The following is a 27,794-nucleotide window of genomic DNA, read 5'->3' as shown; positions in this document are numbered from 1 at the left end:
CACAGATCTAACTTTTTGATGAGAATTGTCCCAATGTAGGGCTTTGGCCTTGCCCACGGTCTGGGGGCTGGTGAAAGAGCCCATGCACTGGGTTCTAATGCCAGCCCTGCTGTTTGGTGAAACTCACAAGGTACCAGTCTCTCTGGCCACAGTGTCCTTCTCTCTAAAATGAGGACAGCAATCTCCCCGGAGGACTCACTGCAATAACTAAGGTACATATAGGGCTTTGCCAATGCCCGGCACACATGAGCTGTGCAGTTCGCTTTTCCCTCATGGCAGGTATCTGGTATTTCTCCTTATCTGGTACCTCCTCTCTCTTTTTGGTAATAGCCCCTGATTTCCCTTGGAGGGTCACATTTCTCCCGCCCCTAGTCTTTGTGATAGGGAGTATCATGTGTCCCAAGCCCGGCCAACCAGAATCTACCAGTCCCTGATCCCAACAATGGTTCAGGGATGGGCACGTCACCCAAGCCAGGCTGATGAGACTCAATTCTGGGACTTCTGATGGCATGATCAGGAAAGAGACCCTTTTTGCCACTGCAGTGGCGAGCTGGGAGAACTCTACACCGTGATTTAAGATGTAGAAAGCACAGAAACAAGCAGAGCTCAGAGGGAGAGAAAAGTGGCATGTCCTGTGACACTGCTTGAACCCCTGGACCTGGCATCCCGGACATTCCACACACACAAGCCCAAACCTTTTTTCTTATTTAAAGTCAGTATGAGTTAGTTTTTGTTACTTGCAACCAAAGCATTCCTAACACATCTGACCTTGGCTTTTGGATTATATCCCAAACCCAGTTAATACTCAGTGGCCTGGTGTTAAGCAATTAAAAGCAGACTTTTTCGTAGCAGCATTAGTCACAATAGCCAAAAGGCAGAAACAACCCAAGCGTCCACTGAGAGATGAATGGATAAGCAAAATGTGTGATATTATATTCAGCCTTAAAAAAGGAAATTCTGACATATGCTATAACATGGATGAACCTTGAGGACATTATGCTAAATGAAAAAGACCAGTCACAAAAAGACACATACTGTGTGATTCCACTTATACTAGGTAGTTAGAGTTTTCAAATTCATAGAGACAGAAAGTAGAATGGTGGTTGCCAGAGGCTGGGGAAAGCAGAATGGGAGTTAGTGCTTAATGGGTTTGGGAAGATGAAGAGTCGTGGAGATGGATGGTGGTGACGGCTGCACAACAATATGAATGTACTTAACGCTACTGAACTGTGCACTTAAAAATGGTTGAAATGGTAACATTTATGTTATGTATATTTTATCACAATTTAAATAAATAAGTAAATAAATAAATAAGCAGATTTCCTTCAGAGATTTACATAGTGCATGTCATGCTGCCTGGAAGTGACACTTATAACTTTCTCCCTGGTGTAGCCCTCAAAACACGTGCTGCATACCTGAAGAAGAACTTATATCCAGAATATATTAAAAAAAAAAAAAACACAACTCAACAGTAAGGAAACAACCAACCCAATTACACGATAGACAAAAGATCGGAATAGACACTTCATCAAAGAGGATATATGGGGACCTCCCTGGTGGCGCAGTGGTTAAGAATCTGCCTGCCAATGCAGGGGACACGCGTTCAAGCCCTGGTCCGGGAGGATCCCACATGCCGTGCAGCAACTAAGCCTGTGTGCCACAACTACTGAGCCTGTGCTCTAGAGCCTGCGAGCCACAACTACTGAAGCCTGCAAACCTAGAGCCCGCACACTGCAACGAAGAGTAGCCCACACTCGCCACAACTAGAGAAACGCTGCGTGCAGCAATGAAGACCCAACGCAGTCAAAAATAAAATAAATAAATTTATTAAAAAAAAAAGAGAGAGAGGGTTTCCCTGGTGGCGCAGTGCTTGGGAGTCCGCCTGCCGAGGTGGGGGACGCGGGTTCGTGCCCCGGTCCAGGAGGATCCCACATGCCGCGGAGCGGTTGGGCCCGTGAGCCATGGCCGCTGGGCCTGCACGTCCGGAGCCTGTGCTCCGCAACGGGAGAGGCCACAACAGTGAGAGGCCCGCGTACCGCAAAAAAAAAAAAAAAAAAAAAAAAAAAAGAGGATATATGGATGGCAAGTAAGTGTATGAGAAGATATTCAACATCATTAGCCATTAGAGAAAGGCAAATTAAAACCATGATGAAGGATCACCACGCATCCATTAGAATGGCTAAGATAGAAAAAAATACTGACAAAAACAAGTGCTGACCAAAATGTGGGACCACCTGAACTCTCAGACATTGCTGGGGGGATAAAAAGACGGCACAGCCACTCTGGAAAGATCCTTGATGGAGGCTGAACCATGGGGTGAAAGGTTGTTGGAGAAAAGGAGAGTCATACGGGGTGAAGATATCACCCCAGGGATTAGTCTCGTAGCAAAGGGAAAAATGTCCCTTTTCAAGGGAGAGATCTGGCGACCACAACTGTAATAGGGGATCAAACCTAGCGTGACCAATAAGAGGGATAATTAGACTCTGAGGTGATGCAATAGGAAGTATACAAAACCTTCTGTCAAGTATCGTCACCAAAATATTTAACCTGAATCTCAAGTCTCTTGACCTAAGTTTCACTTCATAGGAAGTACAGGAGGGAGAGGAGCAAGCTAAATGACACGTCAGGAAACAATCAGATAAATCCAGAATGTGGGATGGTCTACAAGTCTACTCCTAGGGCACAGCTCAAGTGCTACCTCCTCCAGAAAACCCTCCCTGACTGCTCCCGCCCCACCAATATCAGGTTGGGTCTCCCTGGTGCATGCCCCTTGGCACCTACTGTCCCATCACAAAGTCGACTACACTTTACAGCAACTGCTGACAGCAGGAACCATGCTTGTCTTGTACATACACCGAATGCTGTATGCCCAGCTCTGAGCACAATGGAAAGTCTGTACTTTGTGGAAAAAAAATGAAGAAGACACGAAGATGCCAAGAAGTCAAGCCCTCTCTGGCTCCTGTCCTGCTTCACCACAACCCCTCCCTCTGGGAATGAGCAAGCACAGAGACCACACTGGTGTCCGAGGGCCACGGAGGAGGCCTTAAACCGGAATTAGCCACCAGCAAAATCCCTTCTTACACAACCTCAGCATCAGGGCCTGCGTGATTTGCAAATTCTAGACTCCCCAGGTCCGGGTTTCTCACAGGGCCTCTGCGTCACCAGGGCCAGAAGTCCTGGGTTTCTAAACTTCCTCTAAGTCAGCCACGCCAGGGTGCTTGGGGTCGAGGTGGGTAGATGACTGGGTCTTGGTCTCCGCCAAATCCTCGCGAGCTTGCAGGCCAGGCTAATACCTCCCACGTTGTCCTAGAGAGGGATAGAGGCGCAGAAGTGCAGTGACTTGCCTGAGGTCACAGGCTACACAGTGCAGAGCAAGGACTCTGACCCAGGTTACCTCTAACCCTGACGGCCTTGCTGCACCAGGGAATCACGCCCCCACCCAGTAGCTGGGCCACCGTTGGACCAACGAGATGGCTGCTCATTTTTCTACCTCTTCCTCAGAGCCTGCTGGGAGGCTTTTGAGTTCAGGGCTTAAGAGGGCCTGGATTCACCCTCTGCCTCCATCTCAACTAGCTGCATGGTCCTGGGAAAGCAGCTTTACCTCTCTGCGACACAGCTTCCTGCTCCGTAAAAAACGGGGATCGTTACAGTGTGATGATTAAATGAGAAAATGCATGGAGAGTGCTGGGCTTGGGGCCTGGCACACAGTAAATGTTCCATAAAGAGAAGCTATCATCCTCCTCCTCACTTTGAGCTAAACACAGGGACATAGAGCTGAGGGGACCTCGCCCCTGCTCGTTGTCTCTACAGGTGAGCCCCTCCTGCAGCCCACCCTCCAGTCCCCATCTGTCCCCATCTCCCCCCGGCGCTGCCTCTTCCACTGTCTTCTCCAGGCCCCAGGCGGGTGCAGAGGGACTGTCCCTCCAGGGCCTGGGAACACAGGTCCAGCTCACCTGAGTCTGGGGCACAGGTCTCCCAGCTGCTGGGTGAGTCAGGGCCCTGATCCCTCCCCGTTGGTGTCTGGGGGGGAGACCCTGCCACCTCCCACCCCAACCCTTGGGCCTCAGCCTGAGTGCAGGGGAGCAAATGTTGGGCCACCACACATGTGAGCCTGCTTGGTGCCGGGGCTCTAGCAGCCCTGGCCTTCCCTCCTCTACCTGGGGGTGAGGACCATCCCAGGGAGTCCCAGGTCAGTCTGACTTGCCAGGAGCTGCCATAAAGAGGGTCAAAAATCCCACCTGTTCATAGATGGAATTAGGTGTCATGTAGCTTGGGCCACAGTGACCCCTGTCCTCTGAGGACCACCCTGTCCCAGGGCCTCCAGAGGCCACTTTTCTTCAACTTAGACTGCTTTTGGAAGACAGAAAAGAAAAAAGCCCCCTGGCAGATGCCAAAAGTTCATCTGTGGACCCCCACCTCCATGAGAAGTACCACTTGTTTCATCTCACAGCCACAGCTGACTGGTCCAGGCATGGTCAGTTTCTCGGGAACCTGAAATCAGACCTGAATATATCAGCTCCATCCGAGAGGATGCTCCTGCGGCCTGAGCCACCTCCAGTTTGTGACAGACATTTGGTCTGCAGAGAGGGACGAACGAAGGAGAGGCAGAGAAAGGAGAGGCAGGGAGAGCCCTGCTTGGCTCCCGTCCACACTCTAGCTCCTGCCTCTAGGGCCCACCTGCCCACCCAGGGCCGCTATGACACAGGGGACTGGCCTTCTAGTTCATTTCCCTCTTAGCATGAAGAAGGTTTGTGTGCCACTAAAAGAATTCTGTGATACAGGGGAAAGTTCAGGCATTATCTTAGGTAAAAGAACAGTCTAAAACAACAATCTAATCTCAAAAAAATTATGTATACAGTATATAAGTGTATGTGTGTGCTTGTGTATATTTCATTTGTGTATTACGGTGAAGGCCGACTTAGTGAACACAGAACCAGGAGAAATGAGGGCTGGGGTCCTGTGAGCCTCTGATCACAACATTTTCATCCAAAGATCAATACACAGCCTTGCTGTACGTTTCTGTTTAATGACACCTTATTTAATGTATATTGTTGATTCATTAAGCTTGAACTCATGGCCAGTGGCACTGTAACTCATGCCTGAACGAAGCTTACCTAACACCTCCAAAAGACACATCACACTTAGGAACACTGGACAGCCCTTTAGCACTAGGTTTGAGGCCATGTTAAACAGCGAAATGACCAAAAAAAGCACGAGATGTATACAATGTGGCAATAAAGAGACCATGAAAAAGACACCTGTTCAGAGTATAAGAGCTGGAACAAGAAGGCAGAGGTTGCCTCGTTCAACCCCAGCTGGGGAAATGCACCTCAGGCCACACGGTTTTTGCGGCCACGCACATGCCCACATCTGCAAGCGACCGGGAAAACACTACAAGTACTGATGCTGGATTAGAAATAAATTTTAGCAAGTAGGCAAATTCCCAAATATGGAACCGGCAAATAATGTGGATGGACTATATTGTATATAAAGTGTGTGTGTATGTCTATAAACCACTGATATATACATACATATATATATATACATATATATATATATATATAAACATGTATATATATGGTTTGCTCTGGGTTGGTAGGAATATGTTAAGACTTTAAAAATTCTCTTCTTGAAGCTTTCTTGTATTCTCCAGATTTTCTACTGTGTATTTTCTTTTATAATCAGAACGAAAATGTCACTTTCCTAGGAGAACAGGAAGAAATGTGTCTCTGACACACTCTCTCGTCTGGAACACCAAGGTTGAACCCCATCTTCCCTCACTATCTCGGCTCAGTCCTAGGGCCGTTCCTCTGGAACATCCTTCCAGATCACGGAGCACCTCCTGGGTGCAGGTACAGCTGATGACAGAGGTGGGAGTGTGGGATGGGAGGAAGCTGGGAGTTGGCAGAGGGTGTCTTAGCCCTGACCTCACTCTAAGTTCGGGAAAGTCTTTTGCCCCTTTGAGCCTTTGTGTTCTCTGAAAGATGGGGATAAGGACACTCATCCTTCCTACCTCACAGGCAAAGATCGAATGAGGTATTTTTTTACAGCTCCAGAAATGGAATCTGTGTTGGTTAGAATCTCCGCTTGTGGCTGGGATTTGAGGGAGAATGTTCCACAAATGCTTCCTAACTCCTCCACAGTCACCTCCTTTGGCAGGTCCAACCCAGCCCAATGGAGTGTGGGCTCCCAGTGCCTGGAGGGATCCCACTAGACACAAAGAAATTTATGTTCCATTTCTAAGGTCAGGTCACCCATGAATAAAGATTTAAAACAGAACAAAGCTTAGAGGCCCTTGGACAACAGCTGGAGCCAGGCCTGGGCATGGCTACGTAACAGAAACAGGCGAGCTCCAGGCAGCTCTGCTTAACTGACATGCCTTATCCCTGCAGACCCACTGGCCCACACCTCTGCCCATGGCCGCAACTCTTGGAAAGGCCCCAGAACTCCATCGATATGCCATCCCCAGGGCAGGATGATATGAAACAGCTGTTGCCCCACCTCCGGAGCACTGTGATCTCATATGCTTTCATCACGTGAACTAGAGAACATGAGAAGGTGTTTTTGCCCAGTGAATAAGATCCCCGAGGCACGGGGGAATGTCCTCCAATCTCACTTTGCTTTGCAAATCTCTATGGTGGGGTTTCTAGGGCTGGCAAAGAATCTGGTTGTAATTCCCCGCTGATATTAATTAGAAGGGGTGTGGCTTCTGCACTAGTCACATGACAAAGTGATTACATTTTGATCTGGGTTGCAGTGGCCAGAGGTTTAAATCTGGGGGAGGGTCTGGTCCAAGCGCTTTTCAAAGTGACAGTCCTTAGATCACTGTCTCAACGTATGCAGGAGCTCGGGCACACCGGCCGGTTTTAGGTGATTCAGGGCTCGGCACTAAACTGCAGGGAATCCCATAGTGAGAAAGTTAGTCTCTGCCATTCCCTTCCGGCCCTGACTGGCTCAGAAAGTTGGCAATAGCGGCTTTTCAACACCCCTTCCAACACTTGCTGGTCTCATTTCCTGAAGAAGGGACAGAAGACCTCACGGCAGGCAACGCTTGCCAGGAAGAACTTTAACACACTGATTTTCTTCTTCCTTTCTATTTAGTTTCCTTCTATTTCTAGCGAGGGCTGCTGGTTTTCCATTTATGGTGGACAGCTAAAGTTTCCCTTTAAAAATAATTGAAGTAAAAAAGTGAGTCACTTTGAAGACTACTGAATTAAGAATATGTAGTACAGGGGGTTTGTGGCTATGCCAAACGTTGTGATGGTGCCGGTAGGATGATCAACAATGAGGGCGGTGCTGTTTTAGTGAACTCCTTGCCATTCTCGCTCTGTCTGGGGCTCTGTTGTTTACAGGCCAACAAGCCCACATTTCTCAAGCTGGAAGCCCTCTCCTGGCTCTACAGTGCTGGTGGGGAACCTGGAATGACCTGGGAGACCAAAGAAAACATCTAAAGAGAGGGCACCAGTGGGACAGAGAGTTGGGGCTGTTTTCCTGCAAGGGCTGTGAGAAAGGAACATCAGCAAGACAGAGATCCGTGCTCCATTAGCAATGTCTGCCCTGGGCACCTGGGACTGGGAGGATGTGTACGGCACACATCCCTGATTCTAGAGCAACCCCTCCATTTAACAAAGGGACCGAGGGGGGCTTCCCTGGTGGCACAGTGGTTGAGAATCTGCCTGCTAATGCAGGGGACACGGGTTCGAGCCCTGGTCTGGGAGGATCCCACATGCCGCGGAGCAACTAGGCCCGTGAGCCACCACTACTGAGCCTGCGCGTCCGGAGCCTGTGCTCCGCAACAAGAGAGGCCGCGATAGTGAGAGGCCCGCGCACCGCGATGAAGAGTGGCCCCTGCTTGCTGCAACTAGAGAAAGCCCTCGCACAGAAACGAAGACCCAACACAGCAAAAATAAATAAATAAATAAATAAATAAATAAACTCCTACCCCCAACATCTTAAAAAAAAAAAAAAGCATCTCCCCGCGAAGCCCTTCCTGACTCCTGACACTTACTACACCTTGTCTCATCCTGTTTAAAAACAAACAAACAAACAAAGGAACCGAGGGGTGTAGCGACTCACTAAGGGTTCCACTCTTAGCTATGGACTCTTCCCACTTCCACGGCAGTATCCAAATTTCCTTGCAAGCTCCTCATGCCCCTCTGGGCCTCCTGCACAACGACTCCCCCAGAGGACTTTAAATCTGGAAAGTTCTTAGGTGATTAGGCCAGCGGTCAAACTGTCCTGCAAGAAGCCCCAGGCTCCTGGTGAGGTGGGTCGGGCTCTGGGTTCTCCATCCTGGTTTCCACGAGGCACTCCCACTTTTAGCTCTTCTATATATGGAAGAGGGTGTAACCTGGCAGCCTGCAGGCCCAATCGCCAGACCTTGTGGGTCCGCACTGCCACAAGGCAACCATCAGTGGAGACTTTAGACAGGGCCTGGGCTCCTCCATTGCCCACAGTCCTCCTTCGCCTGCTTCAGGCCGACAGCTGGGGGTTCCAAGACTTTAAAATATACAAAAACCCTGCTCTAGACCGTCCCTCATTTTATAGTTGGGGTTACGAGGTCAGAGAGGGGAAGGGACTTGCCAAGGCCACACAGCGTGCAAGGAGGAGAGTTGGAACCAGACCTAGGGCTCCTCTTGGGAGGTGCTGAGGATGTCGGAGTTCCACTCCAGAATGCTGTTTCACAGACCTGAGAAACATCAGAGCCCTTTTTAGCCAGAGGGAGGAAAAACTCTGTCTCTCACGCAGCATACTGAGGGGCTATGGCTTCTGCCCACGGATCACACAGTTTCTGCAGCAAGTCCTTAGCCCAGGATAACTAAAGCTGTCCTGCACTGCAGCCAGAGCAACCTTCATTAAATACAAAAACACGTGCAGCCCTGAAATCAAGCAGCACCGTTAGTTTCGAGATCTAGATGAACCCACTCCTTGCAGAGAGGGCTCCTGGGAATATGTCCGAGGGAGTCCAAGAGTCTATAAACCCTGGTTTAAGAAACCAGCTTTAAAAGGTAAGTGTGACCTCCCCGGCCACCCCAATAAAGCTCCCACACTGGCTGGGTTTCTGGGAGCAGCTTGGGAATGACTGGCTGGGCTCCAGATCCACCTCGTTGGCTATCTGCTGCCCAGGCTTAAGGTGGAGGACACAGTCTGGGGCGGGGGTGGGTGGGGGTAGGAGGGAGGGAGGGAGAGAAAGAGAGAAGGGTGGAGGAGAGTGGGAGAGAGCAAGGAGAGGGGGGAGAGTGAGGAGAGGGCAGAGGCAGTTGGATGGGCTCCACCGGCTTAACTAATGGGAAACATGATTCTGCTGTCCCCGTGGAGACCACACGTTCCCTTTGGTTCCGATCTGTCAGCTCTCTCCAGCTGTCTGCCCAGCATCTGGCCTATGTAGGTCAGCACTCCCAACCTCTTTTTGGAATTGCAACACCCACAGTGTATTTGATTTCCTAACACCCAGAGCAGCATCGCCACCGGAAGTGCTGAGGAACGCATATTTATCTTTTTAAAGAAGGTACATTAAGTTTAATCCTGAGAACTGCCGCCTGAGTGCCATGTCAGAGTGAGGCAGGACCAGGATGAGTGGCGGGAGGGCCGAGATAAAATCAGCAACCATGCTGGGGAACCTGCTGCTATGCGCTGGCCCTGTGCAAGGTGCTTTACCAACATCCTGTCAATCATCATGAAACACCTGGCAGGAAGGGGGGGGTCCGCCCTCAGGTTGGGGAGGTGGAAACCCAGGATGCCACCATGCCTGAGGTCACGCAGTTGGGAAGTAAGCGACTTCAGTTCCAAGCCCAGCTCCTTCAGCCTCTTAAGTCCCTTCTCCTCCTTCCAGACCCTCAAGGCCAGGCCTCGGCTCTCCTGGTCCCAGGCCAGAGCTTTCCTGTCCCAAGTCAGCATCAGGAATCACCAAGCTCAGGCGCCACAGCAAGTGACACTCTGGGGGTGGCCGGCTGCCAATTTTTCTCTTTTCAATTAAGTGATTGCTTGGAATGGGGCCCAAAGACAAGTGCTTGTGGTGTGAGTGGCAGAGAAGATGTTTTTTGTCCCCAGCGCACTCAGGTAGGTGGTGGAGCTGAGGTCACAGATTGTACCTGGGGGCAGAGGGGTGCCAGGCCAGGAGGTGGGAGACAGGGTCGGTCTCTCTAAAGCACAAATTGAATCGTGTCTCTCCTCTGCTTCAAACACCTCAGTTCGTTCATTCATTCATTCAGCAAATACAGACAAGGGCACCTACTGTGTACCAGGCTCCCTTCCGAGGGCTGGGGATATGGCCGTGAACGAGGAAGACAGAAGTCCCTGTCTACCTGGAGCTTTCAGCCTAGTGGAGGAAGACAACAAAGGCATGTCGGGGCACCTGGCCAGGTGCTCCCTTGCCTCTGGTCCTTGCACCTGCCACTGCCTCTGGAGGGAGGATCTTCTCTCCCTTCACCTTTGTAGCAACTCTTCACTTCCTAGGTGTCAGCTTAGAGGCTGCCTCCTCTTGGAAGCCTTACTGGAGACCCCCAGTCTGGGTCTGGCCTCCTTTCTCTGGGTTCCCACAGCCACTAGGGCTGCCGTCACTCAGCACACATTCCTCTGGGTGTGCTGTTCTGTTCACGTGACTGTCACCCCACTCCCCTGGGAGCCCTCAAGGGACAGGGGCCAGGTCTGTCTCATTCACCACAATCTTTCCAGTGCCTGGTGACACTGGGCTCTCAGGAACTGCCTGGTGGGAGACCAACAGGCGGACAGACAGACAAAAAGCCAAGACAGGGCCACACGGTCATAAATCAAGGTGACCTCACTCAAGGCTCTCTGAGTCTGGGGTAACAATGCTCTTGGAATGGCTGAGTGAACAGCTCAACTGCCAAGGGTGCTGGAAACAGAACCAGCTTTGTTACAGAGAAGAATGCAGGCACAGGGCCCAGCCCTGGGAGAGAAGTCCACGTCTCACCCCAAGACCTCTCTGGACAGGAGATGGAGAAAAAGAGAACAGCGCAGGAGCAATTCCAACTGCAGGTGGAGGCAGCATCCCATACCATTTGAGAGTCAGGGCAGCCCGAGGGAATTCTTAGGAGGTGATGGAATTATGCTGCATCCTGTTTCGGGCGGTGGTTACGAGAACCTACGCATGTATAAAAGCTCATGGAATGCTATACCAAAAAAGGGAATTTTCCTGCACACATGTAAGTCAAAAATTAAAAATAAAAATCACTCCTTAGTGTCATTAAAAAAAAAAAAAAAGACAGACACTGGCTTTAGGGTACCCAGGTATGATTCTCAGCTCTACAGCTTAAAGCTGCTGTGGGACTTCACAAGTCATTTCATGGCCCCGAGCCTCTATTTTCTCATCTGTAAAATGGAGAGAATAGTCGTACCTACTTTATAGGGTTGGCTAAGGATTCAACAGGCTAATGCAGGACAGGAGCTTGGCACATGGCCTGACTTACAGGAAGCTTTGAGTGCAATCACTGATAACCCCATTACAGAGGTGAGGCGCTGGTGGCTCAGGCCGGCCAACTCAAATCTTTTGAGGTGAACTAAGTGAAAGGGAAAAGTCACGAATGTCACTCTGTGAAATCCAATCAACAGCCTCTCCCTGGAGCCCATCCTTCCATGACTGCCGGAGCCTCATCCAGATGGCAAGCAGCATGACCCACTTGCAGGGCCGGCCGGGTGCAGCACCTCCGTTCTTCTAGATGGAGACACGGAGCTGGTGGAAACACTTGCTGGACTGGGTGTGCAGCGCCAGCCCGGGCCTCTGGCTGCCAACTCACAGCCTTGCACACATCTGGCCCGAAGCGGCACGGGGAGCTTTCCAATGGCAAGCAGAGGTGCTGGCAGCTGGAGCCAGGCTCGGCCGAAACCAACCTGAAGGCTAGCTTTCTAGGAAAGCCTCCAAGGCAGGCACTGAGGCCTCGTGGAGATCTCCGAGGCTGCCAGGCCTCAGAGGAGCCCGGGGCAATGCAGGAAATGGAGCCGAGAGAGGGCCTCTCCTGTGTTAGCAGGGTTGCCTAGGGGGAGAACTGGGCGGCCAACGAGAGCACCCACTATGTGCAAGGCACACAGGCAGTAGGAGTAAAGCTGTCTGAGTAATGAAAAAGAATCAAAATGAGCCACGTTTACTGGGCTGATTGGGCACTATGCTAAGTCCTTCATTTATGTTACGTCACGGGATGTGGTGACACTGGCTCAGACGAGGTCACACAGCCAGCATGTGGCAGAGCTAAGATCTAAACCAGGGCCATGGGGGACTTCCCTGGTGGTCCAGTGGTTAAGACCCTGTGCTTCCACTTCAGGGGGAACGGTTTGATCCCTGGTCGGGGAACTAAGATACCACATGCCACGTGGCGTGGCCAAAAAAATAAAATAAAATAAACCAGGGCTGTGGGACATGGTGAAAAAAGCCTGACATATGTGGTCAGATGGGTCTTGGTTCACACCTAAAGGGCCCAGCACAGTGCCTGGCACACAGTAGGTACTCAACAGAAAAGACAGTAGTAGAGTCTTCTCATAGGCCACAGGCCCCCTAAGGAGCGCTTTACAGCTGCTGTTGGAGCACAGAGGGGATGAGGGCTAATTCTGTTGGTGGTACCTAGAGAGGCTTTCCAGATGAAAAAACAACTGCTCTGGATCTTGCGGGATGCATAGGAGTTCTCCAGCTGAGGACCAATACTAATGAGCACTTGTGAAATCCCCAGTACTCTGCTCTCAGGAACCCTATGGAGTGAAGCTTACTATCCATCCCATTTCACACCATAGTAAACTGATGTTCAAAGGGGTCAGAGGGCTGGTCCAAAGCCACACAGCTGTTTATGGAGGATGCCAGAATTTGAACCCAGGTTTGTTTGACTCCAGAATGCCCCTTCCAGTCCCCCAACCAAAGCCAAAGACACAGCAGAAGAAAACTGCAGAAGCTGACTGTCTAAACCAGAACAAGAAATGTGGGGTCCCACAGGCAGCGTCTCGGGGAGTTTTGGGCTACAGCTGCCAGCTCCTGGGCGAGGAGGCCCAAGAGAATGCTGTGAACTCGCTAGCCACACCATGTGGAACAGGTAGCCCAGTCTCAAGACAGCAGCAATGCAAATAGCACAGACTTTCAGTTGGATTGACCTGGGTTCCAATCCTGGCTATACCACTTCCTTGAGCAAGCTACTTAGGAGCCTCAGTTTCCCCATTTGGTAAATGGGGATGCTAATACAGTCAGCCCTTGGCACCCAAGGATTCAACCAAGCTCAGATAAAAAAAAAAAAAAAAATTCCAGAAAGTTCTAAAAAGCAAAACTTGAATTTGCTGTGACCCAGCAACTACTTACATAGCATTTACATTGTACTTACAGCTATCTACATAGCATTTACATTGTATTAGGTATTATAAGTAACCTAGAGATGATTTAAAGTATTGGAGAGGATGCGCAAAGGTTATATGCAAATACGACACCATTATATACTAGGGACTTGAGCATCTGTGGATTTTGGTATCCATAAGAGGCCTTGCAACGAATCCCCCGTGGATACCAGGGGATGACTGGAATAGTATTACCTGTCCCTCAGGGCTGTTGTAAAGTGTAAATGGGATAATGTCTGTAAGATACCTGGTACAGTGGTGGCCCTTTACCCCCTTCCATGCAAAAGTAAGTTCCTCAGGCCCAAATCAAACCCAGATCATTAGGTTGAACTAAGTGAAGTTGCCACTTGTTAAGTCAAAAATTGACAATTTCATATGGCTCAACCTAGTAGCATCCCAAGGGGTTATAATATTATATCTGTGTCCACTGGACTAGACTGAGAATTAGTTACTTTTCTCTTGAGTGTTTACTATGTGTCGGGAACTGGGATGACTCCTCCATTTACAGATGAAGATACTGAGGTTCTGAGAGCTTAAGTGACGTACCCTAAATAGCACTGGTAGAAAGTGACGAAGCCAGGATTTACACCCAGGTCTGGCTGCCTCCAAAGCCTGTGCCTTAACTACTATGATACAGTGCTCAGTCTGGTGTCAGTGGGGGGTCATCACAAGGAATCCAATTCTGAGTCAGCTGAAGGATAACATCAATGGTCATCATCCTAGAATCACGGGACCCAGGGATTGAGGGAGCCCAAGAAGTTGTGGTTTCATTCAAGGAACACACTTGGCACCTGTCCTTAGACTATGAGGGATTCAGGGGCTGGTGGGAGAGGAGGAGACGAGTCAACAGAGTCATATCCAATGGATGAGCACCACGATGGGCTTGGTCCACTAGGAACCTCAGCATCAAAGCTGAGTGCCCTGGTTGGGTGACAGGCAGAAAGGGGTCAATTAGGATTTCTAGGATACTCCCTAAACAACTGCCCCCTCCATATAAATGCAGCTTCATCCTCCTGTCCCACTGGGCTTGGGGACATGAAGAAAGAGGAGAAAAGAACTAGATGAGAACGTAGAGGGACTGAGCTCTCAAACCCTGGGGACAGCCATCTATTGGTATCAGAAGGGGAGTAGGGATTCCTCCACCAGATAAAGTAGGGGGGCTGCAGAAGTGGGTTCCAAACTTTGTACAGCCAAGTAGCTAGCCCCTTCTCCCACATGAAATCGTATGTGGTCCTGATGGTCAGGTTCTGTGGGTTCCCTGGCCACCCCTGTACCCATGCCCTGCTGGGCTCCTCATCTGGCAGAGACTATTCCTCCCAGCCTTGATGTGAACCCCTATGTGGACTTCTCTGCCAGCTTCCTGCGCTTCATACACTAGTCTATGAGACAGGAAAAAAGGGAAAAGGGAAGCAGGGTCCCCTCTTTCTCCCTCTCTCCAGGAAGCTTTCCTGACTCTGCTGTCCTACACTGTCCTCTCCTCTCTAGAGAAACCTGGGATAATACATAAACATATAATACAATGTAAAACAATGTAACGGCTCACAACCACCAATGGTCTTGATGTGTTTCCTATAAAGCTACACTGTATTACTGTTTCCACCCAGCAGTGGTAGAAAGTAAGACCCAGCATGTGAAGTAACCTGTTCCACAGAGTTGGTAATAAAGTCTGATGGCAGAGGCTGAGCTCTTAACAAGCATCCACATTTCTACCACCAGAGACGAAGCTTTGGTTATACTTCTTCCCAGACCCTTTTTCTATATGTTGAAGTAGTTTATGAAATTAAGATCACATTGTATATACATGATCTTTTTCACCTGTGTTACATGGTGAGCATTTCCCCATTTCATTAAAAATTCTCTCAGCAAGAAACTGAGGCACAGAGAAGTTAAGTCACTTACTAAGGTCACACACTCTGCTGGTCACCAGCAGAGGCAGGTCAAATCCATGCTTAACTTCCAAGTCCAAACTCTGAAACTTCTACCCAGAAGTTTTTCACCTTTTTTTGTGTGCCACGGAGCCCTCTGGCAATCTGATGAAATCTATGGTCCGCTTCTCAAAATGATTTAAAAATGACTAAATTAAAGCACATAGCATTCCAAATGAAATACTGAATTGTAATAAAAATGTTTCAAAAAATAAAATTATGAACATATGTACACTTTTATTAATGCAATAAATAACAAAATCCAGCAGTGGGTCGAATAACATCACAGTTCTGAAGCAGTGATGAGGATAAATGCAACAACTGTAAAGTGATGTGAAAATATCTGTGAATTTCTACTGGTGACAAAGTCACAGGTATTACTAATATCACTGAGGGTCGCTGCCTTCATTCATAATGGAAGGCAGTGCTAAATTGCTATTGGAGGTTAGTGAGAATAAAGATGTACTCTTCCCCCTTCCAAGTTCAAGGACCCTCCGAATTCCACCCATATTAAAAACTCTGCCAGTTGGCTTTCCCTGTTCCAGAGCACCCACCTCCTCTTGACCCCAGCTCAGAGCGCCACCTCTCTGGTCCAGCAGGGAATGGGGAATGGGCAGTCCAGGCCTCAGACCCCTGCCCTGTCCCCAGAGCCCTACTGCAGGCCCCACCACAGCCCTTATGCCGTGGTGACGTGTTCCAAACAGATGGTGACCTCTATAAGGACAAAGGCTGCCTGGTCATCTCAGCCTCTCTTCGGCTTGGGGCCAGGCCTAGCCCAGGGCAGACAACAAACACACATCTGTGCAACTGACTGGCAGCCAATGGTGGCCCGAAGCCACAGGCTGCTGATTCACACCTTGGTTGGGGAGGAGGAAATGCTGACGCCACTGAGTGGGTTTCTGGCTTTCTTTGCCAGTGCAGTAGGCAGGGGGTCCATGCAATTCTGCTTAATTAAGCAGAGTAGAAAATACTCTTGTTATGTGCTTTAAGGCAACGTTTCCCTTCAAATCTAGGGGGTGAGTTGACTATACCCTTCCTTATATTCAATGATAGGCAACAGAGCCGAGTGTCATCCTGGGCAAAGTACTTTATCTTTCCAAGTCTCAGTTTCCACATTTGTGAAATGGGCTAATAACAGTACCTATGTAGCAGACATCTGTTGTTTCCACCTGTCCAGGCTCCATGCCCCCTTCTTCCAGCAACAGTGCTCTGAATCTCCTACAACTATTGGCAATTTCAGTGGGACTGTGGATCACAGTATCCTGCCCTTGCCTGACCAAAGGATGGTCAGGTGATTTGGCCGGGCCAATCAGATTCTCTCCTCCTTGAACTGGACTCTTGAGTGGCCAAAGGGACTGAGGGATGGAGCAGGTGCCTGCTTCTGGTGATGCTCTGATGCCCACAAGCAGTTTCAACTCCTTGTCCTTTCTGTGACTGGGGGCTGAGCCAAGTTCTGCCAGAGCCATCTTTCCAATACATTTCCTATGGCTTAAGTTCGTTAGGTTCGTTTCTGTCACTTGCAGCCCAAGAATCCTAATACTCCTTACCTCACAGAACTGCTGCTCAGATCCAGCGACATAAAGCATGAAAAGCCTGGAGCGTACAGCAAGCACTCAAATAAACGATAGCTATTCAATAATAATAGCAACAATAAATGATTGTTAAGTCTTGAGAACAAAATGAATTTGGAGTTATTTAATCCCTCCCAAATTTCAGAATTCCTACTGGTTATCATAGACCTCTTTAATATTTCCCATCCCTCCCTCCCTCTCTAACTTTATCTTCACTGTCTGCACAGTCCTCCTGTGGACAGGTGCTCTCTCTCTCTCCCAGGTCTGTCTGTGTCTGCCCCCTCCATTCTCCTGTGAAAGGTGCTCCCCCAGCCCATCAAGCCGGGGGAGTGCCCCTGAGTCCCAGCTCCTCCCAACCACTTCCATCTTGGATACCTCTGATCCTGAGCCCTGGCCACCCAGCCACGTGTGTGTGCGTGTGTGTGGGGGGGAAGGCGTGGCCTTCTTGAGGGTAGAGTCTATGCTTTCTTATGTATGTATGTATGTATGTATGTATGTATTTATGCCACACCACGTGGCTTGTGGGATTTTAGGTCCTCCACCAGGCTTGGCCCAGTCCGAAGCCCCCAGATCCTTGGGGCCCCCAGCCACCTGTCAAGCTCCATCTCTATTACTCAAATCTCTCCTGCTTTTTTCAAACACGCCACATGCCAGGGTTTCAGCTTCCTTTCCCTCCTGTTCTGTCTGCCTAAAATTCCTTTACCCTTCTCTACTTGACAGCATCCCTCCCATGCTTTGTGACCAGCCCTGGGTCACCTGCACTGCGTTGCCTTCTCCAAGTCCAACTTCCCCCAAACCCTAAGGCACAGGCCCCTGCTCATTCCCAAGTTCCAGGCTAGCCCTGAAAGGCTGTCTACCTGTCTCTACCTGACACTGACCTCCTTGAGGTCTGAATCCCCGCTTTGCATATCTGTGTATCATCCCTGTGCTCAAAAGTGCCTGGCCCCTAGAGGGACTTACCTTTGTTCAGTGGATTCTCAAGAAACATTATCAGTACTACAAAGTACGAAGGTTTCTTGGTTCTTGTTTTATTGAAAGTGGTAGTCTCGGCAGCATTGCCGGATAAAGCACAGGATGCCCCAGGAAATTTGAATTTCAACTAAACAATGAATCATTTTTTAGTATAAGGAGGTCCCAAATATTACATGTTTATCTGAAATTCAGACTTCACTGGGCATCCTGTATTTTCATTTGGTAAATCTAACAGCCCTAAGTTTTGGGATGGCCGGGGAGACACCTGCAAAAGCAGGCGGGAGAGCTCTGCGCATGGGCGCGCGCACGCGCACGCACACACACATGCACGACAGATGCACCTCTGGTCCCTTCTCCCTTCACCGTTTAAAGAAGGCCCCGGGCTTGGGCTCATCGCCCGCCTGCAGGCCTGCACCTGGGCCAGCACGTATGAGGAGAGAATGCCCTGTAGTTTGGATAATGGGGCAGAAGAAGGATGGCTTGTGGCAAGGCTCGGGCTTGCGGGCTCCTGGCAGAGTCCCTGAGGAGTGAGCCACACCAGCCCCTGCCCACTGGCCCCCAGGCAGGAGACACCAGGCCTCCCAAGTCTATCACGTCAGCTTGTCCCCATGTCCTGGCAGGGGGCAGGGATGCCAGCTCTGCCACCCAGGATCTGGATGACCCCACTGGCAAGGGCTCTGTGAAAGGGACCACAGGGCCCCAGTTTCTGGGCAGTACCCCGGGCCAGGAAGCTGCAAGGACGGCTGCCCCAGCGGCATCCTCTCAGGCATTCCGAACAAAAGGTCGTTTAATTTCCCCACCAAAGCTGTCCACTTCCCAGAGGAGAAGGCTCAGGGCCAACAGCGAGTGGATGACAGTAGGTCCCAAATATTACATGTTTCTCTGAAATTCAAACTTCAGACCAGAGCCCAGCTGCTGGGCGCAGAAGCCATGCTCACAACCCTCCGGCCACGTGGCCTACTGAAGAAGCCTCATCTTCTCTCCTTGGGCCAAGGGTGTTCATGCGTCATCACTTGCGCCCACCAGGCCGACAGGATGCTCATCTAGTGGCTCCCTTTCCTGCAGCTGCAGTGACCTGCAGCTGGCCTTGGCCTCCCAGGGGAAGGAGAAAACTGAGTCACACCAACCAAGACCGTTCACCCTATCAGAGCTCTTTCTCCAAGGAAAAAAGCACGCATGATTTGCAACAGGATATGAGTGTCCTAGATGAGAAGTAGTACCATGCATGGAGTGGTCCCCTAGGCCTTTTTTGGCAATGTGGTAACTCTGCCGCTTGCTGACGCCTGTGCACCTCCGGGTGGGTGACAAGCGGTTGGATGATCTGCCCAGGGGAGTGGGGCAACAACTCTAACCTGATTGACCTCAGGGTGCAGACGGCTGAACTCCGGCCTGCAAGTCTTTCCAACCTATTCAGATATAAGCACTACAGGAGGGAGGGCCAGGCCACTGAGCAAGGAGCATTTCAACCAGAAAAGCATCTGCTCAGGCCTTCCTCCCCTTGTGGTATTTTAAACTCATCTCTTGCCACTTCTTGGGCTGGAGGACTGGAAAGCCACATCCAGAGCCCTGGTTCCATGGCAGGAGTTGGGGGAGAGTCTCGGAGGCCAGCATCTGTCCGGGGAGGACAGGCTCTTGGAGGAGCTGGAGGATTCGGCTGCCTCAGGACAGGATGAAGTGGTGGGGATGTGGGAACCTGGCTGGAGCCGTCACGGTGTGGCACTGCTTCTCTTTTAAAATGAGCATTCACTGTTTTTATAGTTTTACTAAAAACAGGAATACGTGTTCCCCACAGGACATTTGGAAAATAGAGAAATGCAATGCACAGATGAGCAAAAAAAAAAAAAGTGACATATATTTTATCAGCTATGTTTCTGTGCTTTCACAGGCGCCTTCGCTTGTAACCAGGTGCGAGTCAGCCTGAGCACGTTGTTTTGCCAACAGCTTTTACTATTTCATATTCCCGTGACAGAAGATGGAATTTTTGCCAGCTCGATGGTATTCTAGCTCGTGGATACAGTACGTTTCATTTATCTTGTTCTCTACAGATGGGTGTTTAAGTGGCCCCCAACGTCTACTATCATAAATGATACTATGTTTGTACACTCCTAATATAGCTCATAGTTATCGAGCCCTTACTCTATGCCAGGCCCATTTAATCCTCACGTCAGCCCTAAGAGATTGGAACTATCATTATTCCCATTTTACAGGTGAGGTACAGAAAGGGTAAGTAATTTGTCTGGGGTCACACTGTTGGTAGGTGGCAGGGCAGGGATCTGAACGCATGCTGTTTGGTGTACTTTCCTTGCTTACCAGAAGCAAGGAATGGCCCAGGTTCCAAGTCTGAACTAAAGGGACATTCAAGTAACTCTTAAGATATGACAGCCCCACCCGCTTTGATCTTGAGACAACTGCAAGAGCCTAGAGTGTAAGAGCCCAGGCTGAGGAGGACCCGGCAGGTGAGGTGAGAGGCCTGGCTTCTTGCAACCATGGACCAGAGGGAACAGGATGGCACAGCGCAGGTGACAAGGTCCATCATTTTTCAGTCCGAAGAAAGCAAGAGCCATTAAAAAAAAACCGACCCGAGGGGGCTTAACGCCTACTGAGGGTACTACCTCTGTGTGACGCAGACAGGGTGCAGGACAAGAACCACCTGTAGAGGAGGTAGGCGGGCTCTGCGTTGCTCACGGGCCTGTCCCAGGGCAGCAGGGTGTTCTGCCTGGGGGCCCGGCACCCCAGAAATGCCTCATGAATGAAAAAGCATGGAAAACAAAGAGCAGGCCCCTAGGGCAGGAGGCAGGAGAGAGGCAGAGATGAGGAGCATGGCTATTACTATCGTTAATGCTAGTTTTCATGACTACCACTGATTGAGTGCCCTTTATACAGAAGGCATCAGCAGTGTGTGAGAGGTGCCCTATACCTGTAGGTAAGCGCTATTACTGGCCCCATTTTACAGACCCTTGGGGAGCTTGTCTGCAAGGTCACCCAGCCCAGGAGCTCATGAAGAGAACTCAAATCCAGGTCCTTTCTTCATGCAGTAATGGTGCGTCCGTAAGGAATGTGCTAGGAGCTGGCATTTATCCCTCGGCAGGAGGGATGGAGAATAGGTTGAATGCATACATCATCTAAACAAGCACACAATCATCTTAGAAGGGTGACACTGTCCTCATTTTCCAGATACAGAAACTAAGGCTGGGGGTTGAGTCAGTCACCCAAGACCATGCAGAACTTGAATGTTTGTCTCTGATACCCAAGTTCTTTCCACTCAAGTTTGTTCGCCTGCCATGCCATGTTTCTGCAAAACAGGGTGCCAGGATGGCTGGGGTGCTGGGGGCAGCAGGGGATGGGGCAGGCTGGAAAACAGAACGCAGCTAATTTGGGCAGCACATTCAGTTTGTTCCAGACCACTGAGCCTGCCAGCCAGAGGTCTCCCACAGACTGAAACAAGAATGTTGATAATAATGCCTAATAAGGGCGTGACCCATCCTGCAAAAGTCAGCTGCTCAGAGGAGAGACCCGTTGCTCTTAGAGTCTGGCAGGTGGAGAGGGAGGTTTCAAGGCCAGCAGCACAGGGCCTGCCAACCCATCACTCCAGGGGCATCATCAACCCAGAGCTTCCCTGGGGTGAGAATGACTAAGGGTTGGTGGCAGCTTGTGCTTCATCAGTCCAGGCTGAGTGAATGAACAGTGAGATGAGGGAAGGGCCAGGATGGAGAAACTGGGGCCTGGAGGCTTAAATGATCCACCCAAGGTCACCTGGCTCAGGGGTGGGATCCCAGGGCTGCCGCATACACGTACGCCAATCCCCACGCTGCCACTCTTTGCTGTGTGACCTCAGGCATGTGCCTGTACTTCTCTGAGCCTCCAGTCTCAAGGGGAAAACGAGAACACTAGCGTAACTATCTGAAGTACCAGGATCCTGAGTGTATAAATAAATCCTATAAATGAACAGAAAACCAATAACTCAATATACCAAAAAAAGGGGCAAAAGATAAAACGGGCAATTAATTCACAGAAGAGGAAACTCAAAAGGCTGACAAAGGTGTGAAAGGATACGTAACTTTACTAGCAAGCAGGGAAATGCAAACAAGCACTGCCATGAGATACTATTCCGTACCCACTAAAAAGTCTGACAATTCGGAGTGTTAGCGAGGAGCCAGAGCAAAGAGACCCCCAGACACTGCTCCCAGGGACGTTAAATGCACAGGTGAAAATGCACAAACCCCAAGAGCCAGCAATCCCGCCTCAGCTGTACGTGCAAGGAAGCAGCTACAAGAAAGTATCCTAAAAATCTCCTACAGGAGCTCGAATAGACAGGGGTATATTCATAAATGGAATATGAATCAGCAGTTAAAATGAACTGAAGCTACATGTACCAACATAGATCTCAAAAGTGGAATGTTCTGTAGCTTTAAAACTTTCCATACAAGATCTTGGGGACTGCTGAAAAGGTACAAACATTAAAAGGTACACGAGGCCTAGCTGGGAAGGGGCCTGATTGCCACAGGGCACAAGGGATCTTTTTGGGGGTGATGGAAATGTTATAAAACTGGATCGTGATGATGGCTGCACAGCTCCACACATTTATCTAAAGAAATCAGCCAATTGTACACTTACAATGGGTGAATTTATGGTATGTAAATCATACCTCAGTAAAGCTACTGAATAAAAAAATCATATCTATTGGTCTATTTTTAAAATGTGCATGGGAATGACAAGCACCAAATGTAGGATATTGCTTTTATTTCGGGGGGGGTGACTGTTGGAGTGGGTGCACAGGGGGCTTTGCATGTGCAATATTTCATTTCTTACAAAATAAAAATGATTTGAAATGAATAGGGCAAAACGTAAAGATCTGACAGCTGGATGTAGACTGACAGATATTTAACTTCTCCTATGTATCTGTATACTTGAAATCGTGTATTAGTGTATCGGAAAAGTGCCTATTTTAAAGGGCTGTTGTGATGACTAAATACACATAGAGAGCTTAATCTAGTGCCTAGCCCACAACAATGGATTAAATTTCAGCTGCTAAGATTACTGCTTCTATAACTACTTCTAGCATCTTGCTCTTCTTAACATCTAAAGATCTTAAGACAGAGCAAGCCAGTATTTCCTGGCCCCTGCTAAGGGAGACTTTTTTCTAACCCCAAGGCTTCTGTACCTCCCTCTCCAGTGCTGGAAATGGGGCGATCCAAAAAAACCCTGCAAAACCTACAGGGAGCACTTCCTCCTCCCCTCAAGCTGGAAGATAACCTAGCTGGGGAGGGTGTCACACTTGAAAGCCCCCTTTCCATTCATTTAGAAAGCCCTAGGCTCCACGGCAGGAAGATGCAGGCAGAGAAACGCCAACAGACAGAGTGCAGTGGCTCCAGGGAAGCTTTCTCCAGATGATAATACTGTTGATACTACTGTCAACAATGATCCCTACCCACCCATGGGGATCTCGGAGGCCCTGGGAGCTTCTGCCCCTGCATTCTCCAGATGTGGCCTATGGCTCTGCCCTTGGGCCCACTGATGATGTCTCTGCCCACAGGTGAAGGAGGCTGGGGCCAGGCGTGATGAAGATGCCGCCCTGATCATGGAGAAGATGCCATTTAAGGTGGAACAAGTGGCCCAGCCTTGATGGGCAGCCCTGAGCTCCTGGTGAAGCTCTCCAACGAGATCTACAGCACCTGTGACCTGTTCGCTCCCAGGCAACTGAGTGATGAGACAGGTGGAGGCTGAAGTAGCTGTAAATAGGGAGCAGGTGGTGGGAAGCCTCAGTAACTAACTTGTATGTTCTCATGCAGTGGTTGGGGCAGGGCGGTTAGAAGCCAGGGTGTGTGTGATTTCGCCCTCCTGGGGGACATGTGTGGAGACATTTTTGGTTGTCACAATTAGGGAGGGGGATGCTTACTGGCACCTAGGGGGTAGAAACCAGAGATGCTGCTGAACATTCTACCACGCACAGGACAGCCCCTCACAACGAAGAACGATCTGGCCCAAAATATCAACACTGCTGAGGCTGAGAAATTCTGCCCTAGAGGGACGCAGCACTATTTACAATTTGCAGATTATAGAAGCAGTTTAGAGAGGTAAATTGACCAGCTCAAGGTCACACAGCAGGAAGTGGCTGAGCCCAGGGCTGTCCAACTCCTCCGCTCATGCCATCTCTCCAGAGTGGCTGGGCCAACTTCAGAGAGGAGGATATACCAAATGGGAAAAAAGGCCAGACCCATGCCAATAGCTACCTCCATGCCCATTCTTTCTAGAGTGGCAGGGGCAGGTATGGTTTGGCAACAGGAGCAGGGGTCACTGGCAGTTGCTGATGGGTTTCCTGCCATCACAGCACTTAACTTTCTCTGTTCCTGTGGATGACTCAGGCTTCAGTTCAACCCATTGCCCCTATTCATCCGATGAACCCAGAAGGCTGGCCAGAAGGGAGGGGGCTCCCTTGCATCACAGGAGTGCCTAAACCCACATGCAGAAAAATAAATTCTTGGTGAAATCCCTCCTCATGTGACTTTGGCATGTTCCCAGTCAGAGTAACATGGATACCACAGGGCAGGGAGGCAGGCATCTGACGGTTATGGAATGTCAACCCTGTCAGTCACAAGATCCCTTCTCCTAGGAAGTGGGCACCATTACCCCCATTTTACAGATGAGGAAACTGAGGGTCAGAGAGGCTACACAGCAAGCTGGATGCCAAGATTTAAACCCAAATCCATGTTAATATTTAGAGACCTGTCTGAAGGAACCCCTAAAAAGTGGTTGAAGGCTTACAGAGATGCCCCTCAAAGCTGCCGCACCTCCAAAAAACTGGCAGGGAGGGATCTAAACAGAATGAAAAGCCTCAGAGTGATCACAAATGATGGCAAAATTCCCAGTTTTAAAGAGGACTTTGCGTAGGGAAACTACGGGGTATGAAATCTGCAAAGTGGTGTGACCTGGTGGAATAACACTTTTTGGGGTCGAACATACTTGTATTTGCATTCCTGTTCAGGCCCTGACTGTGACCTCAGGCATAGGACCTCATCTTTCTGAGCCTTAGTCTCCTCATCTGTCAAATGGGCTTAAGAACCTGTGCCTGATAGTCGTGTGATGAGAGAGGACAGGAGAGAGTGGATAATGATGCTCATTTCTTGGAGGCTGTATGTATTCTGGTGTTCCCAGCTCACAGATCTGGTGGGAGGCAGCATGGGGAATTTCAGACTTCCTCCTGTCTGCCATGTTGGTAAAAACTGTCTTCATAGCAAAGAGGCAACTCAGTTATACACTCAACAGGCTCAAACAAGGAACCAAGATTTGGTAGCATTTGAAACAGTTAAAAAGAAAGGGGGTGCGGGGGAGACAATTTAGCCCAGCTCTGGAATCAAGGGAAACTTCACTCTATTTAAAGATGCCACAGGTCCAGGAAATAGCTTCCCACCGCCTGGCTAAGGCTTGAATAACTGGCTGCCCAGCCAATAACAATACAGGCTCACACAGCACACCCTTTCTCGTAGGGAGTGCAGAGTGGCTTCCCCGCTATCTCCTTTCAGAATTGTATAGACTATTCGTGTAAGGCATGTAGATCTGCTTTATAAGAACGAGCCTCTTAAGAAAAGAGATCCCAAGACGACTTGCAGGGAGGTCAAGGAGCTGAGTTTAGCCAGCCAACGCCCCTTGCTCTTTATTGTTCTATACTTCTTTGTTAGGATTTTTTTTCCCTCCCTCTTGCTCTTTTTTCCTTCCTGGTTAACTTCTCTGCAGCTAGGCGCTGCCACTGCTCCCTTCTCACCACCAGAGACACCATAGCCCCCTTCCCTCCTGCAGAGAGGCCTCCCCAAGGCCTCACCTGGGCCCAACACCACACAGCCCCATTACCCCTCTACCCAGAATCTCTGAGGTAGTCCAAGGGCCCCTTGAACCCACAGATTCAGCTCCTAGGCTGGTGTGGAACCCACTTCCCATCTGGCGGGTCACCATCTACCCCAGGTACACCTTCCAGAGGCAGGGAAAACCGAATGCAGCTCCTCCTTCTTCCAGAACCTGAAGCCTCCCTGCGCCTCAGCCCATCTGAGGGTCCCGTCTGCAAAATGAGGCTACTGGCCCATTTTTTCAAGTCCCCGCCAGCTCTAAACAAGATTCCCATTTTGCCAGGGAGATAACCAAGAGAAAACTTTCATACATTTTTAAACAGAAGTTATTGGAGAGAAGGGGCAGGGATCTTTTTCTTTTTTAAAAAAACTTTTTAATGGTGCAGGCACTCAAAGGATCCATTCTCAGAGATCTCTATCGCTCCGGCTGGCTCCTCCAAAAGGACGGAGCCAACTTGGCGATCCCTGCTGGGGCTACCTGTGGCTGGGCACTGCGGGTCTGAGCGCCTCCAGACAAGGAGGGACAGGACGGGCGGCCTGAGAACAGGCGCCTCTCTCTGTCTCTCTGTTCCCTACACCGGCCAGACTTTTCCACGGATGGGCAGGACGGGAGTTGGGGGGACAAGGAGCAGACGGAGAGGGGGAGAGGGGCGGCAAAGGGACGAGGGGGGGACGAGGCGGGAGGACACGGTGGAGGAGCGGAACAGGGCAAAAGAGAGGAGGGGGAGGGGGAGAGAGGGAGGAGCCGGGAGAGACCCGGGCCGCGCAGCAGCAGTGCCGAGAGGGGAGAGGAGGGGAGGTGGGGGAGAAAGAGCAGGAGGCAGAAGTTTTCAGAGCCGTGGGGGCTCTAGGTCGCCCCCGATGGGGCACGGGCTCAAGGGGGCGTGGGGGTCGCGCGGCACTCACATAATGCTTGTTGGGCACCCGCCGCTTCTGCACGTCCAGCACCTTCACCTCCACGATGCTGCGCCGCGGCGGCATGGCCTCTCCTCCGCGGGGCCGAGTGCGGGTGCGGGGAACGCAGGGTGTTGGGGCGCGCCACAGCGGGCCGGGAACAGCCGGCCGAGCGGGATCCGGGGGCCGAGCGGGATCCAGAGCCCGGTCCGAGCACGAGCCGCCGCCGCCGCCCTTCGCTCCGCGCGCCCTCCGGCCCCGCCGCCGCCCGCCCCCGACCCGCCCCCGACCCGCCCCTCGGCCCGCCCTCCGCGTCGTTGGCCCGCCCCCCCCTTAAAGGGCCCGGCCCCCACGCCCGCCCCCGGAGCGCGGACCCGGCTGGCCCACGTCCGGCCTCGTCAGGGCCTTTGTCCTGGCGGCGAGCCCCCGCGGCTGGGGGAGGGGACGGGCGCGCATCCGCCTTGCGATCACTGATTGACCGGTGGATTCATTCCCGCACTCACTCCTTCTGATACCCACGGTCTGGCGCCGGATGTGAGGGCCAGACTCCAGGGTTCAAACTCCGGCTCTGCTGCTAATCGACTCTGTGACCTTGGGCAAGTGGCTTAACCTCTCTGGGCTCTCTGGGTTTCTTCATCTGTAAAATGGCCCTAGTGCTACAGCCTACCAACCGGGGCTGTCCTCAAGATTAAGTGCATGTGACGTCGGTGGCACTATAAATGTTGGCAGTCGTAAACAGCCCCAAGCCATGGGGATTCAGGGAGGAGCAAGAAAAGCCGCCCCCTCTCCACCCCCCCCAACAAATGCAAGTATGATATAATGACAAGAGTAGCAGCAAAACAGGGTAAGAGGGTGGTGAATGCGTGAGGGGCAGTGGATGCCTGTTAACAAGGCCACTGATTCCCAGATGTGGAGCCCTCACTCTATGCCAGCTGCAGTGCCTCCTGCTTTTCTTTGAAAATTTCTCTTTGAATTCTCAGGGCAACTGCGGGGGCAGGGGGTCGGGGGAAGGTGGTTGACCCGTATTACAGAGGAGGTGACTGAGAGCAGCCTCTGGAGTCACAGAGCTGGTGGAGGGACCCCATCACTTGCTGGCTTGAGCCATATTTCACAAGTTAAAGTTAAGGGTGGCCGGAGCTGCTCCACATTTCTTTATCCAGTGCCTCCTAGAGCCCTGGCTGGGCACTGAGTCATTTTCAGGTGGTACTGGCTGAGCAAACATCTGAATGAGTGTACACATAATGCATGGTTAGGAGGTTTAGGCCCCT

The 27,794-nt window shown here is 50.6% G+C and overlaps 1 protein-coding gene across 3 annotated transcripts in view; it reads right to left on the bottom strand.

Moving 5' to 3' along the window:
* SH3PXD2B (SH3 and PX domains 2B) overlaps positions 1–26,781 on the bottom strand; it is a 112,657-nt gene extending 85,876 nt beyond the window's left edge. For all 3 annotated transcript variants that reach the window (XM_049708093.1, XM_049708092.1, XM_012533838.3), the window contains exon 1: positions 26,539–26,781. In XM_049708093.1, the coding sequence (XP_049564050.1) occupies positions 26,539–26,613 (75 nt within the window). In that variant the 5' untranslated portion in view covers positions 26,614–26,781. The remainder of the gene's footprint in view (positions 1–26,538) is intronic.
* Between the last annotated feature and the right edge of the window lie 1,013 nt (positions 26,782–27,794).

Source organism: Orcinus orca, chromosome 3, assembly GCF_937001465.1.
Source record: "Orcinus orca chromosome 3, mOrcOrc1.1, whole genome shotgun sequence".
NCBI classification, from domain to species: Eukaryota; Metazoa; Chordata; class Mammalia; order Artiodactyla; family Delphinidae; genus Orcinus; species Orcinus orca.
This window is presented reverse-complemented; position numbering and strand designations above follow the sequence as displayed.